Here is a 20,538-nt window from a genome sequence, read left to right as displayed (position 1 = left end):
AATTCACAAAAATCCCTTCTGAGCTCTGAAGTCTGACTCCTGCCACACTTCCTTTGCTGTGAGAATTTCTGCTTCTGCTTTTTCCGCATGTACTTGCAAATGCATGCTTAAAGATGTTCAGCAATTTTCCACTGCACATTGAAAACTCACAGTCTTTTCTTTCTCTTAAGGAATTTTTTTTTTTTGGTAAATATTCATTAGATACACACTCTCATGTCCCTGAAGCTCTCTGGGGAATATGGGTGAATCAGAATGTGACCTCAGTCAGACAGAGCCCTGTCAGGATAGAGGGCAGCAGATCACACATGTTTCATTAATATGACACAAGATAAGTGTGGATGGAGCTCGACTGCCTGAGAACTGGATGAAATACAAAGAAAAAAGTTTAAAGCGCTGTTCTGCTTGTGAGGAAGGAGTGCTCTGAAATGCTGATCTCAAAATATGAAGTAGATTTGAAAGTGAGCGGCATGTGCTGCATCAGTGCTGCTGGTGCTGTCACTAAAGGGTAAATTTAAGGGCACTTTCCTTGAGGGCTGATTACATGTGACATGAGCCATTGCCACCCCACTGCATGGCAGATGCAGAAATCTTCTGTTGCAGATATCTGAGTCAGCCTCAGGTGGTGACATCTTTTAATTGCTTTGCAAGCCTCAACCTTAACAACATCTGTTACTGATCAGCTATTTCCTATTTGTAAGCTACAGAGGCAAAATAATTGTCTGGTCTGTATCAAGCATATGGGCAGGGAGGGAACTGGTTCATCTGCCAGTCTGTTGACTTGCTACCCAACAGAATGATTCTGAGTATTTTATTAGTTTATAGCAGTAAGCCTTGAGGAAGATCCACTGGTGATTTGGAAGTAGAAGAAAGGCTGAGATCTGATCTGGTGAAGCTTGCTGTCATTGAGCGTTCATGAAAATTAATGCTGACAGTTTCCCAGGTTAGTTAATGAGATTGTGTGTTATGTTACGCAGCTTCTGAATGTGAAAAAGTAACCCAAACGAATCCCAAACCACTAATGGTAATTGTGAAATACGATGATTTTGGTTTATCCTTGAAAACGTGTTTATGAAAGAAAGCAGAGAACAAAAAATTGCTTGCTATTTGCTTCTCCTGTGCCTGTGTGAATATTACAGAGAAATTGCCTGGCTGATAGCTTTGTCACTTACGGAACAAAGAAAAATTGCATTTCATTTTTTTTCAATAGTTTCCACTTTCAGTAAGCAAATTTAAAGAGCAAAACGGACTGTGCTCACTAAGTCTGTCTTTCCTAACATTCTGTTTCTACCAGTGCTTCAAGAAAGTCAGGGCAGATGCACGAGGACTGTAGCCATAGTTTGCCTTCATTGCTTCTAGCAGTTTAGAGTTCAGAAATTTTCTGAGACAAAATTCCATCAGGATCTTAATGTGTAATAATTGTCAGGAGGCCCACTCTTCAGTAATTTGTCCGGTCCCCTTCTCAAAACTGGTAATGTTTAAATTCTTATTTTGACTAGCAAGGTCTATAACTTAGCAATATATTATTTTTAAAAAATGCTTCATCAGGTTTGTTTTCAGTTTGCCAGCTCTTAATTTCCTTGGGTGTCTCCTATGTCTGGTTTTATAAAAAATAATGAATAACCATTCCCTATTGTCTCTGAATAACATCCATGACTATAAAGACATCTGCTATATCACCCTCCTTCATCTTTTATTCAAGCCAAAATATTTTGTCACGTTCCTTTGCAGCATGTCCTGATCCATATCACCTGTGCCACATCCCGGTGCGTGGCACAGGAAGCCCCGAATGTGCACTGTTGCTCTGGAGAGCGACTGGGGTGCGTGGGGAGGGAGCCCTGGGTGCCCCAAGAGCTCTGGGCAGCGGGGGACTAGGCAGCTGAGTGCCCCCAGCAAACCTAAGCTGCAGGGTACAGGCAGCCTCAGGTGTCCTTTTCCGTACCTCTCAGAGTCTCTAATGTCCTTCCTGAAGCTGGGTGGCCAGCGCAGCAGCTGTGGGCACGCTATGCATCTGGACAGCACAAATCTAAAGGTGTTTCCTTCTTGGTCCCTTCCCTAATAGTTCCTAACATCTGATTTGTCATTTTGATGACTGCTGAAGTACCAAACCGATGCTTTCAGGAGACTATTCATAAATGGTTCACAGCATCACTCCCCTGAGTGCTGATCACTTCATTCAGAACCCTTCACTCTATGTATATCACTGAGGTTATTATTCCCTGACATGTAACTGCGTACTTACAACACTGCCAATTTATTGCCTGTTTGGTATCGTGACAGCCTTGAAAATACACAGCAGTAGCTCTTCCCAGTTGGCTTTTGGGTTTGACTTTTAACAATAATGCAGGAAACACTGATACCTCGCTGCTCATCTCCCTTCCTCAGAGTACTTTTAAATACATTAAATTGCCAGAAGCTTCCTCAGGTTTACTGATATACAAAAATCACAGACAGCATAAATCACAGACATTGCAAATCAAGACTGGATGCTTTCTTAAAAGGAAGAGAATTTACAAGCTTGGAAAAGAACAAATGGGTTAAATTTTGTCTTCTGCTTTAGGCAGCATCAGACAAAATATCCACTATGGCTGATTTGGCTTTGTGAATCTAAATATTCACCGGTCTTCTTCCCCTCTATGCCTTGTTTTGCAAGCAACCTTTATCCATTTACTGTAACAAGTTAAAGTGTTCCATTTTAGGAACAGATGGCAGATAAACAGCAATCCAGGAGGTGATTATATTAGCTTTTAAACAAATGCCTAATAGGTTCCTATAAGCATTGGAAGGGCCTTAAAAATACTTTGTCTTTCTCTCCGGCTTCACTTATACCAAAGCCCTTCCCTCCATGCACTTGTAGTAAAAAATTCCCATTTATTCTATTCTTTATTAGGCCATTAGAAATAAATTGAAACACAATACCTAGAGGTGGGACTCTGTCTCTTATACCACTTTAAATAAGGAGTTTCCTTAATGATTCCTCTCAGTTTGTATTGATATAAAAAGAGTGGATTTTGGCCAACAACTCACTGGTTTTTTTTTCTAACGTTTTCATGCTAAAATAGTGAAAGGAATATTCTGGAAATTCTTTTAAGTGGAATATATATTATAGTGGCTGATGTAGTTGGCCGTGCGTCAGCATGCAGCCTGTGCTAAATCAGCTGGACCACCAGGATGCTCACACATCCTCGGCGTGGGACTGAAGTAAAGCACCGCGCCCCGTGCACTCAGCTCTGCAATATGGACTTGAAGATACAAAAAAACCCCCTTGAATAAACCTGTTTGTGCTAGAATGGCTCGGGGCCATTTCCTTTCTACTGTCCCCTTTTCTTTTCATATAGTACTGTAGCCACAGCCAGCCTGAACAGACAACATGTTTAAAACTCAGACCAAAGGGCTACACATGGTTCAGACGTTACCTATTCGCAAGCGCATGTCTTTTTACTATGACTTGTTAGCAACAGAGTTCACGCCCTCATCTTGATGAGTTGGTTTGCGCATCAAAAAACGTTTCATAAGCCAGTGATGTGCAGGATTAAGGGCTGGCTCTTGAAGTATACTGCTGTTAAACCAAGGTTCTGCCATCTTGGCACGTCAGCCAGTATTCACTCTTAAATTAGCATGGTGTGGTTGAATTTCATAGCATGTTACTATTCTGTCAGCTATGAGCTACATCAGTTCTCCTCAGTAGATCAAAACACTCAAAGGTCCCACTTATATTAGAGGGCACTCTCAAGACTATAAATTCCTTTTGCTGTTGCAAAGATGTTATTGTTCCGCTTACAGCGATGTGCAGGGTTTACAAAGGAGCTGCTTTGTCCAGGTTTTTTTTTTATGGCTCTTGTTCCTGCCCTTTCCAGTTGTGTGGCTTCATTTCTGCTGCACAGTTTCCTTTTATTTTTCCTCTTTCCAGATTATTTTAATCTATCAAGAAAAAAGGAAATTGAGCTCTGACAGTGATAACTGTCATCCTTGACCTAATGTGCTGCCACGGTGTTCTGGTTTCTTTCTCTGCAGGCGACAACGTTTCTCATTTAATACTAGGTGGTTGTCCAAAGAACTCCTTAAATCTGTGTCCAAACGATGCTATTCCATTATTCAATGTGGATTTACCTGGTAGAGGTTACAGGTAGCTCTGTCCTTTCACCAGCCCCACACAGTACAGGACATGTCCCTCACATGGCATGGGAAGGGCTGGGCAAAACCTTCCCCTCTTCGCGTTGCAGCTGCATCCAGCCCTGGTCTTGTTATTTTGTTGTGGAAATGAATCTTTGCTTCAAGACAGCTTTGTAAGTTGTGCCTCACATGCTCGCCTTTATCCCCTCCCTAAAGCAGCCGTTTAGCTGGAATAGCTCAAGTTACATCCATTCAGCTGGCAAAGAACCTGGTTCTCTGCATTCACCATGTCTAATAAACGATTCCCCAGCAGCAGCCCACAATGTGTGTTTATTTTAAATATGTGTGGCTGTATTGTCAGTCCTGGATAGAGATCTCTGTCCAGAAAACAGAAGCTGCACAGAGCCCATGCAAGTCCCTGAATGTTGCCAGGATAACATGCCACAGCTACAGGAACCATCACTAGGGCCAATGTGGAAATTTTGTTAGTACAAGTTTTTTTGATTGAAATCTGTTTACACTGGGAAGTCTTGAAGGCACTCATTCTCTTTGCTCTCTGCTGAGCAGTTTGGACGAGTGGTGTGATATCAGCTATAAAAGTAGTGTTCAGTCCTAGGCCTGCCATCCAGGGTGTAAATTAATAGAATGAGACTTTTTTTGTGCTGCTGGCATGTTTCCCCAGGCTGGAAATCATCAATACATTTTGTGTAGGGCTCAGACTTCCATCAGTACCAGCTCTGGTATTTTAATTATGTAGTCTGGTGCAAATCAATCTCTAATAGACAAAATGTCTTATCCCATTTGTAATGCCTTAACTATAAATAAATAAGTTATAATATAGCCTTAACTATAAATAAGTTATAACTTATTCTATATATTCATGCTCAGTACATTCCTGCCATTTATATGCATTCATCTTTTTTCTTTTCTTTTTTTTTTTTTTTTTCCTGCTCTCCTGGTTTCAGTGGAATAGAGCTAATTTTCCTTCTTTGTAGCTAGAATAGTGATGTGTTTTGGATTCAGTATGGGATTTGATATGAGAAGAATGGTGATAATACACTGATGTATTTAGTTGTTGCTAAGAAATCAAGGACTTTTCAACTTCCCACATCCTGCTAGCGTGCAGGTGCACACAAAGCTGGGAGGGAGCACAGCCAGAGCAACAGACCCAAACTGGTCAATGAAATATTCCATATCATCTAACGTCATGCTCAGTATATAGCTGAGGGATGGCCGGGAAGCCCTGGCTCTTCTGGGACTGTGGTTTTGGGATTTTCTGTCCTCTGGGATCACTACCTGGGAACAGGCTGGGCATTGGTTGGTGGGTGGTGAGCACTTGCATTGTGCACCACTCATTTGTATATTTTATTATTACTATTATTATGATCATTATTATTTCAAATTTTATTTAATTTCAATTATTACATTGTTTTTATCTCAACCTATGACTCTCCTTACCTTTACCCCTCCAATTCCCTTTCCCATCCCTCGAGCACGGGAGGGTGTCTGCCTGCCATCCGGGTTTAAACCGTGACACCCACATGAGAATTTCAGAGAAGATATTGGTGTGACATAATCATATCTTCTTTTCTTCTGTTTTATCTTTTCTGTCTGCAAGATCCGGAAGATCTCCAGATTGATGGTGAAGGTGTTCAGTATTGCCTGTTTCTCATACCGATTCTTTATTACTGCCCAAACTCTAGGAAGGACTACCTATATATACAAATACACCACCACTGAAACTGGTGCAAATATAAAACTGTAATATTGGCATTGAATAACTGACTGAATAATGGGGAGAGTAGCCTGACAATTCCTCCTAGCTCTTCAAAATTCACGGCCCTCCAGTGTTTGTCCCAGACACCAGTCATTCTTTTGGCCAAGTTCAGCACCCACCACATGAGTTTGCTGGTGTTTTTTTCCAACTTCAGTTCTTCTGGCAAAGTTGGGGATGCTTCTTTGTCCAGCCCCATATTTATTTCAGTACCCAATACAGGCAAGCAGAGATCACTGAAAGTACATTCTTATTTTTTCTGCAGAATGTATACACTTAAGATCAGTGGACCACATCCTCAGGAAATGGGGTTGATGTCTTAGTTACCTTTTCCAGTAATCTTTAGAAGCTACAGATAGAAACTCAACACTGTTTCAGAATGGCAAGGCAAACCTTTTGTGAACTTACTCAGTAAATATCTTCAGACTATATTTTATCTCACATAGACATGATTATGGCCCTGGTGGTACAAACTGCATTCCTGAATTCTGAAAGAATGGCTCTATGCAATTGCAGGGCAGGAAGAAATGCTTCCAATAACCTTTCAAGTTGAGAGTGGTATTTTATTATCTGAGAAATGAAAAGGTAATACTTTTAAAGGAGGCAGTGAAAAAATTATGCTGACAACCAGAGGGTTAATAGTCTAGACTCAATAGTTTGCAAGACTTCAGCAACGTTTTCAAGGAGAGGCTCGCTGAAAACATGGAGGTAAATGCAAAATGGGATAAAATGCAAAATGGACTTAAAAATAGATGATCCCTGAGTAGCTTGGATAATGGCTGATTTTATGGACAAAGGAAATGCAGTGGTTATAATCTACTTAGACTTCATTAAGCTTTTGATATAGAACCATACAGGGAATAATTAGTAATTTGTTAGGGATTAGTATAAAGTGAACAAAGAACTGGATAAGGGGAGATGGAATGGCTGATGTTCAAAAGCTGTGTCTATATTAGCAAGCAGTGCAGCACTACAGGAACAAATATGCCAGGTAGTTGGTGCTCAGGACCCAGTATCACACTGTAGGTGGAGGGTTGCTTCTGATCAGCTCTTGTCTGGTCCCATGGACCAAACTCTGAGTAGCGTCTGGAGCACAGTGGGGGGCACTGCTGGAGAGCATCTCTTGCTTAGCTTCATCTGAACAGAAACCAGTTTCCACGCTGGCTGCACTACTTCGTAGTGCAAATCAAAGTGTGGAACAGTGGTAACAGTCACTGCAATCATGATGAAGCTACCACAAGGGCACAGCCTCAATCGCTGGAACAATTAAAGCAGAATAAAATTGAGTATGAAATGCAAAGTTCAAAATTTGAGCTGCATTGCCCATTTTTGATGCTATAGGATGCTAACTAATCAGTAAAGTTGTAACCGTAGTACTGACATACACGTGACAGTGCACTGGGAGTGTAGCTAGTCTTATCTGTAGCAAGGCAAATTCTTGAAACAAGAATGTCACATCATCTCCCCAGTTCTTTTCTTCTTCACCCATTCACTAAGAATACAAAACATGCCATTACAATGGATGCCAGTGGACATTTAGTACGAATCAGTGGTACTACTCACCAACACGAGTAATGGGAAATACCTTCCCTCCATCTCCTGGCCATCATCCTCCTTGTATAGCCCAGCAGGCCATCTGCTTTATTCAAGATGCAAGTACATTGTTGGCTCATATTCACCCTGGCATCTGCTGTAAACCTCAGGTCCTTTTTGGAAGAGCTGCTCCTTAGCCAGGTGCTTCCCAATCTATTTTGAGACATGGGGAACCCTGTGCTTCTTCCTGAGCTTCATGAGCTTTCCGTTGCTCAGCCCTCACCTTACCAAGGTCTTTGACATTTGTTGTCAGCCAGTTCAGAATTCACAACTCAGAGGACAGGTTTCCATTCATGGTAGAATTTTAAGAATCTCGGTGGAAACGTAACTCTAAATACAATAGTTTTGTAACTGGGAATTTCCTCTTCAAAAGCAAACACCACCACGAAACACCTTTTTATGATAATGACTGGTAATACACTGTATTTACCAAGTTTGTAATTTTGTCAGACTCACCAAAGATTGACTCCAGCACCCCTTGCATGGGACCATCTCCATTTACAAGCCAGCCAGGCTTCCACAAACCTCAGCAGCAAACACCATTTCCACACATTTGAAGAATTAGGCCCAGTTAGCATTAGCAATTTTGTCTCATGTAGGGGAAGATGAAGATGGATACAGCCACCTCTGCTGTAAGGGCACATATAGCTGACTGTATTCTGCAGTCCTTAAGTAAACATGTCTCCAGTGCTTCTGCCCAGGGTATTTTAAGAATTTCAGCAAACACCTAAACCATCTGAAGTGCTCTGCCACTTATCAAGCACTGTAAAGGTACCTCCTGAAACCTAACACTGTTGTGTGGGACACTATTTACAGGCCTGTAATGTAAACTCTGGTGTATGTACTTGAAGGTAATACCTGTCAAAGGAAGGGTATGCTATCTCAAGACTGTGAAAACATTCAAATACACTAATGTTATTTTTTTCCTGACAAAGACTTTTCCTTGCCAAAGACATTTTTGTAGACTGTTAAAATTTGTACTGTTTCCAACCACTGAAAAATGCAGCTCTGCTGCTGCCCAAAATTTTCTACATTAAAGGAAGCTATAAAGTGTGCTTACAGAAGACCTTCTTTCCTGTTGTTTTTTTTTTTTTTACAGTCTCATAGGGCTGATGGGTAAATATCTGATGCACAGTCACTACTCCAGAAATGTACAGATATTAATGACACATGAAGATATCTTAGAACAACTAATTTCCTGTAAGTATATATAAGAGATTAAAAGGCAAAATCCTGAAATCCTTATTTCAACTTCACTTCTTTAATAACTCACTCTATGGCTGACATCTACGTGGATAATTTTTTACTTTAAATTTGAGCAATATGTAAGAGTTCAGCCAGCTCCATCCAAGAGTAAAAGGTGTCCTTTACTGAAGGTCCTTTGTGATGGACCTGTGATTTGGGAAGGAGAGAACCATTTCCTACCTCCCTGGAGCAGGCTGTACAATACCACTTCTCTCACACCACGAATCCCATGCAGCACTGCGATGGTCAGGCAGGCTCCATGCCTCAGGCATCCTCTTTTTCATTGGCAACACAGATCTAATAAAGAAACAAAACCAGCACTAACAAACTCACTTAAATTAGTAGCCAACAAAATCCACATGCTATTCCCCTAATAGAGTGTCTATACCACAAACAGGGACTTCTTCTAAAGATACAGATGGCTGGAGCTGATTTTTCTGTCTTGCCTGATGCCTAGTTAAAAGGGTGATGTCAGCTCATCCTTTTTGCAAACATCCAGCACTTGAAACCAGCTCTCTGATGGATATGTTACTGTAAAGGAAGCTGGGCCACTTCCACAAGGAATAAGGAGTGGGCTAGACCTTGACCTTCTAGTAAAGTATTACTAGAAGAGGGTAGGGGCAGGAAAGTCATCTATTAATTGCAGCTCTTCAAAGGCAAGACAAGTCACAGTCTTCCCATTTTTACCAGGCTATCTTCTTTCCTCCCTCTCAATCATAAGACTCAGATCTCCAGGGAACAGACAACAGATGGACCAGTAACAAACCAGTGTTTTCCCAGTGGATAATTTCAGCAAAGAGAGACTCCCTCAGTTGGTTTGGTTTTTTTTTTGTTTGTTTGTTTGGGGGTTTTTTTGTTTGTTTTTGTTTTTTGTTTTTTTTTTTCCCTTGAGCATTGTCAGCATCACATAGAGTTAGATGAAACTGCTTCAGATGCTTTGGCTACCAAAGACCATTCTACATAAATTTTTATATATATATAACCGATACAAAGGAAATGAAGCAACACTAGTTGACTAGCAGAGCAGTTCTCATATGCTCTCAGACATTACCCTTAATTGTGTATTAACCTGCTGTCATTCAGTTCACTCACCTGCTGTTCCAGGTTCCTTTTCAAACATATGAGAAAAAGAGTGATTTCTATAAGGGCTTCTGAAAGCCCTAACAGTACTTATCTGAAGCCCACTCATGTTTTAGAGGTGGTATTTATCTGAGCCAGTATCTACTTTGCCTTTCTCACAGGGTGCTGTTGATAAAGAACTATATGAAGTTCACGGCAGTTGTTCTGAGCCAGCTGGTATAGCAAGAACATTTTTGCATATATTAGAAAATTCTTTTTTACTTCGTAAAACCATTGTTCACTCAGGTGAGCTAACTAAAGAGGACTACCCATGAATCCCCAGTGGTAAAGGTGGATCCTGCTCAGTTTGTAAGTGGGAAAGTGTGACAGTTTATAGAATATGTAAAAAAAGGTCAAACACTCAGAATTCATGGATTTAAAGAAAATATCCATTTATTCAATAATGCTGCTAATTATTTTTTTAAATCCATGAAATATGGAACCAGGTTTCTGTATGAAGTGTATTGTGTTAAAAAAAAAAAAAGAGAGAGATAAATAGAGACCAAGCACTGTTACTTTAAATTGGTTTTAATGTGTCTTTCAGGACAAAATGAACAGGTGTGGATCCAAAATTCATCTGAAAAAAATCTGCATAAGGTGTTTAAGTATAGTTTGCACATTACTATGGAAATGCTTAATTTTCTTTCCTTTTATAAAGTGCATTATGCCAGAACTGTAAGACCATATATAGCCAAATTAAAAATGACAAAAGCTTAAAAATCCTATACTGCATGTGTTAGGAAGCATATACCTGACTATGAAGGCCATATTGTAAGGGTGTGAGAAAATATCAAATACATTAATGTGCATGACTGAATAAGTAATTGCTACTTTTAAAAAACTATAATCTTTACCACAAATCATGCCATTTTGGTAGACATTCACTCTTATTCTTCCATCCAGATATCTAACAGGATGATGCATCAACCAGTTTGTCATTATTATTGCATTTGGCTGAGAAAGAAGAAATTAAATTCATCACAGTGATTGTTATTAAAATGAAATGCCAAACAATACAAAATAATACACATGGGAAACAGCCAAAATGAAAGCAAATTTACATAAAAATGTTCTTATTAAGTATTGTGTCAGTAGATTAAAGAGCTTTTTGATAAAAGCCTGAACTTAGCCACATTTAACTCAATGACAACGCATATGAAATTCAATAGGAGCAGAACTTTAATTTAAAAAAATCCATGCTATGAAATGAAATGCATGATATTATTTTTACGGTAACAGAGTAAGTCACAGGATAATTGCCTGTTACATCATGCCCATTGACAACATCACTGGGTTTCTGATGAATCCTTGAATGCAAAGATGGGCAATGTGGATCTAACAGAGACTTAATGGAAAAATTACTTCATGGAAAATAAAAAGATTAGGTGAACAAGAGAAAGTAATCCTGTGAAAATTAAGCTATAAAACCTAATTTTTCAATATGCCAAATACTTCATTTAGAGTTGATCATTTAATCCAGTTATTCAGCACACCGAGTGGCTTGTTAGTCATTGTGGACTTTACTTATAAATCAACCAAAGCTTAAATATAGCGGCAACCTCCAAGCACAAATGCACTGATGAAGATGGGGCCAAGAAAAGGAACAGGTCTAGATCATCCAGTAGGCAAATGTCACAAGGTTAAGCCATGTGAAAACAAAACTTAATTACTGTACCTCCAAGGATCTGTTATGCTTAAATTACCTCATATAAATGAGGCACATTTCACAGTGCTTGTAATAATTAGCACTTACCAAGCACCTTTCAGAAGTGCTTTGCAAACATTAAATGAGGTCAGAAATCTCACTGCTCTTTCATTAGAACACCCATAAATACTATGGGGTGAGTTTTGTCATCAATGTCAGAGCAAGGACTGCAGGGCTCGACCCACAGACCTCCAAAAAACAGTGCAAAATTGGTGAGGGTGAATTCTTAATTGCCATTTTACAGATTGCAAAAACAGCAGCAGGGAGATTAAACAATTTGTCAAAGATCAACAAAAGAGTTGTAGGTGAATTAAGGATTCATGGCTTTGGGCTCTCTTTGTTTTTTTCTGTTTTAGAGATAAAGGGTATTTGCTTGTGGCATAAAGCCAAAGTCTGTGACGAACTGGGGTCCAAAGAGAATGCACTGCAGCTGGAGGGTGTAAGAATTCTGCCTTATGAGCAGCAATACCTCCATAAATAGCTAAATTTAGAGCTTGCTATGTGCTTGTACCAGTACTTCCGTAATTGCTTCCTGACACAAATGGGTTTGAACATTAGCCATTATTTAAAATTGAGCAAGAAAAAACAAAGGGGATTTGTATGACAAGATAGTCTGGCTAGGTTTTTCTTTTTCCCCATCTCTGATACAAAGAATGTCATCATTTTGTATCCTTGGAGTTATCTCAGAAAAGGGATATTTTCACACACTACATAATGGCATTACTGGGGTTGTGATGCCATTTCCACAGCCCCTGGGAATGATACAAAAATACCATTAGAGCTCTCTGAGACATATATAGAAAAGGAACATTTACTAGGAAAATTCCACAGTTAGGGAATAACTCAGTTTCTACAGTATTCTTTTTCCTCTACAAGAGGTAGGCCTTTTTTGAGAGCTCTTGATGTATAACCATTATAAATTAGAAGATCCACAAAGAAATCCAAGTGTATCCTTCAAGATTCTGGGACCTCTCCACGGCTTCTACATGTCCCAACCCTGGCTGCCACATGTCATCCCCGTCTATAAATAGGTATTACATTTTGCTGAGGAAGGTCAAAATATGTGAGGGGTGTAAATACTGCAGCAGTCATCATTAAGTCATGCATTGATTTATTCTTGGAAACCTAGGAGCTGTGGAAGCGAGTGTGCCTTACAGGGCCGCAAGTCCCAAGTTCCTCAGCAGAGAACTACAGTAAAACTTTGGAAATTACAATCACTGCACTAGCAGGAAGAAATGTCTCAGGTTCACTGAGAAAACACAGCGTGCTGTCTCAGCTCCACTCTCCCCATGTGTTTTGTACCCTGAGGACTCTCTTCCTTCCACCTTCACTCACTCCTTCCCTACTGCATAAAATAAAGACTGCACACTGGACAGTCTCCCCAGGGATTGTCTGTTAGTACACAGGGTGTTTGAAAGAATTATTAGAGAGGTCAACTTTCTCCAGTTTGGCCCCTCTACAGATGTTATCTCAGTTATTAGAATAGGCTCTGTGATAAAAATATTTTAGCTGCTCTCCATTCATTTTAGTGGGCTATTAAAAAATAATTATATAAAAATTATAGATAATTGTGTTTGTTTTGTGCAGTCAAAAATACCTACCTAACTTCACCATATTTTAGAAACTGAAAAGCTGTATAATCCAACCAATTTAAGTACACTGTATCTGTCTTATTAATGTCAACTGAGATACATAGACATCTTAACATTTGAAGAACAAATCCAAGCTTCACAATTCTAAAGTTACCCAATAAGTACTGGAAAAGGCTTTAATACTGGTTTCAGCAAGAAGAAATAACTCTATGTGGATGTAAAATACTTTCAAATAGTAACATGGCTCAAATTTAAAAAAATATTTTCTCCTTATTTTGTTAAGAATACTTTTATGAATTTTTTTTGATGATGACCACCAAGGAGATTTTACACTTGAATTTACTGAGAACTTAAAGATAAATAAAATGTTATAATACAGAATATATGTTTTGTTTCTATTCAATTCCTAGAAGAACATGTTGGTTTTAAATAGCATCTCCATTTAAGAGGAAGCAGTAAGGAACAGATGAACACTAAATTGTGCTTCTCATCACTGAAGTTCTTCATTTGTTTAGAATAGCTGGATCATCGATTCTCTTGATTTTCCAACTCCGACCCATTTAACTAGGGAGGAAAACACATTTATAGAACAATTAGTGAGTGCAAATATCATAATCAATGAATTGGAATAATTTTCACCTTTCATCACACTTCACTACAAACTGGCCAACTTTGTGCTGAAACACAATGCTAGGCAGTTTTACCGTCAAAAATTGCTTTACTCCTGCTGCATTACCAGACTAGAAGTGCAATATATTGAAGTCTGAAAGCATGAAATAATTATACCATAAACACAAAGTATTGTAGATGGAAGGCCTAACAGAAGGTCAAGGATGCTTGTTACAGGTTTAACTGTTATTGTCTTGAGTGATAGGATGTCTAGCTAAACCCCTGCAGAGAGGAAGCGAGAGCTCTGCCAGACTGTGAAGTTTTCCTGCTGTGGACCAGGAGATAGCGATGCACACATGCTATAATATTATTAAATGTAAGGCTGCAATTAAAAATACTACCCAGTGTGAGCAGCCACCCAAATACCATATAATTGTTCCACTAGTTTTTGTTGCTCATGGATACATAGAGAATTGACTGTAGGTAGGTCTCCTTTAGCCAAACCCAGTAAGGCACCCTGCCTTCACACTGAGAAATAGAAATAAAGTAAGGGGAGCTTTATTTACATATCCCATCACCCACATCTGTGTCCACGACCTCACACGGGACAGTCATTGAGTTTCAGGCTCTGTATAAGATGCTTCCTAATCCATGAACAATACTGAATTGCCACAGTTGTAACTAGCCCATACTCCCAAAATGTAACCTTTGAGGTGTTTTATGGAAAACAAAGCACACATGCCAGCTTTTTAAGTTTGCTGCTGTGGAAATTCCCTTCCAAACTCCACCACTGATGCCATACCTAGGTCTTGGCACCTCGAGAGCTCTAGCAACTAGATTTGAAGAAAACTGGAGGGCTTAATGTTTGGAGATTTATCATGTTAAGATTCTAATTTTCCAAAAGTGGCAGAACTGCACTAAACAGTCTTGTCTCCATTATGCAATACATCTCCTTATATGGGTAAGTATGGAAGTGGGGGGTGAGAGGGGAAAATAAAAATTAAAAAAAAAAAGAGAAGTCTACATTCAAACAGGGATGCAGTGCAAGAAGTGAAAGGAAGAGATTAGGACATTAGACTAACTATGCGCTGAAGCATGGTGCACAGATCCCTAAGCCTTCATTGACGGGCAGCAGCTGTTTGCCCAGAACAATACACGTTTACCTCTCCTCTGGCTAAATCCTTGTCAGCAGCAGCTTGGAGCTCTCTGCAACACTACAGACCTGCCTGCAAAAGACCACCCTTTGCAAGCTGTCATTTACCATCCTCAGTCCAACCACAGGTACCTTCATTGCCTCCTACCCAAATCAAGACGCCCTGCTGTGGCATCCTCATATGTACAGCTACAGAAAGATTTACCTGGCACTCCAACATGGTTTTCCACACAGCGGATGTAATTCTGGGCCTTGGGTGGGAGGTCCTCCCATTTTCGTGCACCAGTTGTGTCAGTCTTCCACCCAGGCATTGTTTCATACTCTACTTCCACCTTCTGTAGTATCTCCTGATTAGCTGTGGGAGAATAAGTTTTGTCACAGTTGATTTTAGCTGCTCCACCTTAAAAGAACACACCTATGGTTCCTGACCAAGAAAGTCTTCTGACAACATTTAAAATATGATATATGAAAAAACAGTATTTCTACTGGTTGGTTCATTCATTCATTGTTAATTTAGATTAATTTCTGTTACTTAGGAAGATAACTCTGATTCAAGAGGATCCAGGAATCCAGTTTACTTTTCTAAAAACTGTAGATGCACTCATGTTGTCAGAAGACTACAGTAATATTTTTGAGGAAACAAATTATCTTAAGTTTACAGTAGTTCCACTTTTTGGTTCAGATTTGCACATAATCAAATAGAAGTCCTCTTGCAGACAAGGCACTACTGTCTCAAATGCTTTTATCTTTACGGAACAGGGTTAAATCAGGCTTGCTAAAAACTTAATAGTCTGCAAGCTTTCCCCCACTGGAATTCTCACTGTGTCCACAGCCAGGAACTACCATCAGTGGTGGGAAAGCTCCCACATCTCAACAGAACAAATCCCTCATCTTGGCACAGACTGTTACCAGTATCTTGAAAACATCATTAACATAAGAAAATTACATATTATTACATCTTAAAAGTTTTAACATGGATCATATTGAGAGGCAATATATATTTTTATTAACTACAACGATGCTGCTGTTACTTACAGTTATATGACAGTATACCGTAAGAAGCTTTATTCTGCTTGTATAAGTCTCATTTTCTCACTGCTAAGCACTGCTTTTAGTTTACTTTATTAAAGGTTATTGCCAATGATACACAGTCACTGACTTGAGTCTTGCCGACTTTCAGATCCCCGGTGTTGCCAATAAAAAAAAAATAATTTAATGGGACAAGACAGAGAGGTCCTAACACCAGATTTCATTTGGTCTGAATTTGTCACCATACAGAGAGATGCAAGGTGAATGGAAAATGTTAATGTACTGATACAGCAGTCTCTATACTGATACTACAGTTCTGCAGATTTCTACAGAAGGTCTAGTGAAAAAGCAATCAAGCTTGATTTTAAAAAGCAAAGAGTCTTTCCCAACAGGTATGACTTAACAGGTAGGAAAGAGAAAAATGAATACAGATATTTAACAACATACCTGGGAAATACGGAATTCTTTTTCCACCCAATTTGTAAGCAACACCAATTTTAATTTCATCAAGGACGTCAAGAATATCCAGCTTTGTTAATGCCAAACTGTACAGAAAAACACCAGTTAGGAGTTACACACATGATGAATCTCCTCTTCAATACCTTCCACCCATCTCTTTTTATCCTTTCTAGTTTTGTATTCACAAATCCAGCTCAGGCAACCCAGCAAGCAGAACTACACAAATATGTTAAACTATGAACATTATAAATTGAATTCACACCTCTGGGATGATGAATACATGACTGAATTACTAAGACACATTTCCAAACACTTGGCTACTCATACAGGTGCACAGTGTTCAGTTCAGTGCATGAAAATGCAGGCTGTGTAAAGTGGCACTTACTGGACCCTGTTTGGGTGTGTATGACAGGATATCACTTTGTCACTACTAGTGATTATTTCTGTTACTCTTACTGATTCACATCTATAAGACAAGACTTATTTACTAAATCGCACTTTTAAAACAGACTTCACAAGCGTAATATGGCTACTAAAATCATGTATACAGTTCAGTAGGAAAGGTCCCAGGCTGACTTTCAGTACCTGGGCTGTGCTATCAGGGTTGTCAGTTTAATGAACCTTTTTCATCTTTTGAATGACAACACTGGAACACAAAAATGGAACCTCAAGACAACACCATAGTATTCACTGATCAGAATAAAACTGCATTTTAAAACTAGTCAAATTCTCTAGAAAGAATATGCCAGACCTTACTCGGTAAAAAAAAAAAAAAGATTTAGACAGGTACGTGCATAAAAGCCCATGCTATATGTGCTCAGTAAGTATATGATGAACACAATGATTAAGTTAAAAGACCTTTTGTTAAAGAAGCGGCATAGAGCCAGTTCTTCAACTTTAAGTTTTTAGCTCCCCATGTTTTTTAACTGTCACTGTTACCAGAGATGAGAGTTTTGTTGACAGAAATGCAGTAATTGTACAGAACTGAAATGGAAGGAAACATAACGCCTTCCTAATACTATTTCCACATAAACTAGAGCTGTGTAAGTTGAAGCGAAATCTAAATCAAAGTAAAAAAATTTTTAAAACCCTTCTCATAAATTAATGAACGAAGCTCATTGTTCATTTTTAACATTAGTAGCATAAACAGTATTAAGTCTCAGTTTATAATATATTAAAATGCCTGGGGTCACATGTTTGCATATATTAACAAGTTTGCATGAATCCATGAGCAAGTCTACACTTCATACGAACAAAACTGTAATGAAACTTTTGCAACTTTTTCTGAAAATACAGATTGGTAGTTATAAATTAATGGCTTGTGACAGTTACTAGCATTTTAGCATCAGACATAAGCTAGCTTGATGGCATTATGGTCTTGAACAGTTCCTTTAAACAGCCACTTTTCCTTTAAAATGTCAATTCAATAAATATTTTGAATTATAAAATAATTAATCAACCAAGTAAGCTGCTCAGTCCCAAAGAAAATAAAATTCAGTCCATTAAAAGCAGATTTGATAATACAATATTAGGCTACACCTTTGTAAATAAATGAACCTGTCAGGACTGGAATGAAAGTTGTGCCAGTTGCTGTACCCTTTGTATCATCCCCCTTATTTCACTTCAAGAGGTAGTGGTTCCAAATGATGCAGAATTGGTCCTACAGATATGATCCCCTAGAGTCAACCAAAGTTCAGAACCAGTGGGTTTTAGATCCCAGTGTAATTCAGTGTGAAAGCACTGGATCAAGAACACTAGAACAAACTGTTAGAAAACTCATATGTTGATCCAATCTACAGTGGCCATCTCATGTAAGCAAAGGGAAAACATATATTAAAAAATCACTGCTATGATGTTGTAAAATCACTTGATTTGAAAACAAAAAGTCAAAGGAATTAGATTATTATTAGCATTAAGACAATTCTCAGTTGCCTATTGTGAATTACTTTATTGCTTAAAACGTAACACTTTACTGGACTTATATTAATGTTACCTACATATTTATTCTGCGAAGCACAAAATTATCACTTCCAAATGTAGCGCAAAATCTGTGATGCTTACGCAGTGAATCCGTTGATCATATGAGCATATTTCAAAATGACAAGATCTAACCAGCCACAGCGTCTCTTTCTGCCTGTAGTTACTCCCCATTCATGGCCACGGGACTGTAAAAGATCTCCGATTTCCTACAAGAAGACAGAAAGAATCCTAATGGTATTTCACTGAAAAATAGCGGGAAAACAAATATAAACAAATACAGAGGAACAGCAAGAAAAACATAGTCGTTCAATTCCAAGACTTTTTGTAGGAGAAAAAGGAAAAATGTTGTTTTATTAGGAGGGGACTAATGTTTTATTAGGAAGAGAATAAAGCCCCTTGTGCACAGGATTTTTGTATTTCAATTGCCAGCATTTCCAAAATACTTATTTAACATGACTATTTCAAGTTCCAATGAGACATTTTTCTTCCTCTGATAGGAAGATTTCCTTGATAATTCAGCCCTGTTTTTAATTTTGTTTGCATTTACTTTCTTCATTTGGTTTTTTGGCATCTACGGTTTTGGGGGGAAAGACTGTAAAGACTTAGGACAAGTTCAATGCTTGTACAATGTCTAGGTCAACCAACTCCTTGACCATGCCTAGGGCTCTTAGGTTCTATCATAATACGAGACTGCCAACTGTTCCCTTTGGGCTGGCAGTGTTTACGATGTGTTAAAAATAAAGACAAAAGAAATTTTACGCTTATGATTCATAAAACTAAAGGATATCACCAATTCACTTGAGCCATTAGAGAAAGGATTTTAGTGACTAAATCCTTAAATTAGATTCGGATCACTGACCTAGAGACTGCTGTGTGCATAGCTTATAATCAATACCCTGAGCTTTCTAGTTTCTTGATAATGAAAATACAACAGAGAGTTTAAAAGGATCAAAATGTCTCCCCTTCTTTTTATTGATCAATTTGTGCATGACTGGCTGATGCACACACCACATTTGTTCTAGAAATCACACAGAACACAGGCTGTTGAGCTCAGAAGTTTTATCTTGTAATTTAAGCTTTCCTGTGATGCGCTGACAGTTCCAGTCTCACAAACACTCACCACTGAAAGGCACCTAACAATATTAAATAATGAAATCTGTTTTCACATCATTCATTACACAGAAGTGTTGTCACTGTAATACATCATCAGCACACTCGTGTTTCTCTCTTCTGAAGAAAAATACATTAAGATTATAATGTAGTTCTCCCCTCTGTGAGTGCAATTGCTTGGCATTAGTATTATGGTGCTTATTTATCATAGGGTTACCCTTACTCCATTCCATTGACCTTCTTTTTTGGCAACTGTATATATTGTATTTCGTAACATTAAACCTACATTAATCTGCTCAGTGGGGAAGGCTCCAATTCCCACCCGAGTAGTATACGCCTTCACCACACCGTACACATCACCAACATGCTGGGGAGGAACACCAAGTCCGGTGCATACACCACCTACGGTGCAGTTCGATGAAGTCACGAAAGGATACGTTCCTGTCAGAAAAACACAACAGCATAACCCTATTTCAGCAATGGTAAGAAACAAAAGCTGATTTTCCTTTATGAGTTGAAAGGAGATTTTCACCTGTGTGTTTGGCTTTAAAGCTAAACTGATATAGCAGCCAAAGAGCAGGGAAAATTCTTCTTACTACATGACCCCATTTTGCTTTTAAGAGAACAAACTAAACTATTCTTCCACAAATTGCTTCCTCCAGTAGTGAATGTATTTGGATTTCTAAAGCTCCACAGAAACCCCCAAAAATGAAGCATTTTTTGCACTCAAATAGCTGACTCATCCTGGCAATTCGTATAAGCAAGTTATTAGTGAGCAAGAAGTTCACACAGACAAGAAAATACACTACTTTATTATACTTGAGAAGTTATCAAGCACGTGCTATCTGTTGCAATGTGTAAGATTTTCTGTATTCACCCTTTGCAACTTTCACTGAGGATTGCCCACAAGGGAGAAATTTAAAAGCATCTCAACACTACTTCCATTAGGCACTGGATCTATTATAGGATGTTGCTGATGGCTAAAGCTTTTTTCACTGTCCTGTGTAACACAAAGTCTTTCCACTACATCCACGGAGAGCCTGGTGTGAAGGTCACAGTC

At 38.8% G+C, this 20,538-nt stretch overlaps 1 protein-coding gene across 1 annotated transcript in view; it reads right to left on the bottom strand.

Annotated features, from left to right (window-relative positions):
- Window positions 1-10,353: 10,353 nt before the first annotated feature.
- ADSS1 (adenylosuccinate synthase 1) overlaps window positions 10,354-20,538 on the bottom strand; it is a 30,892-nt gene continuing 20,707 nt past the window's right edge. Inside the window, exons 9-13 of the mRNA XM_074868956.1 lie at window positions 19,765-19,919; window positions 18,450-18,574; window positions 16,377-16,474; window positions 15,106-15,255; window positions 10,354-13,702 (exon numbers count right to left, since the gene is read on the bottom strand). Of these exons, the coding sequence (XP_074725057.1) occupies window positions 13,650-13,702; window positions 15,106-15,255; window positions 16,377-16,474; window positions 18,450-18,574; window positions 19,765-19,919 (581 nt within the window). The 3' untranslated portion in view covers window positions 10,354-13,649. The remainder of the gene's footprint in view (window positions 13,703-15,105; window positions 15,256-16,376; window positions 16,475-18,449; window positions 18,575-19,764; window positions 19,920-20,538) is intronic.

This window comes from Strix uralensis, chromosome 4 (assembly GCF_047716275.1).
Source record: "Strix uralensis isolate ZFMK-TIS-50842 chromosome 4, bStrUra1, whole genome shotgun sequence".
NCBI classification, from domain to species: domain Eukaryota; kingdom Metazoa; phylum Chordata; class Aves; order Strigiformes; family Strigidae; genus Strix; species Strix uralensis.
This window is presented reverse-complemented; position numbering and strand designations above follow the sequence as displayed.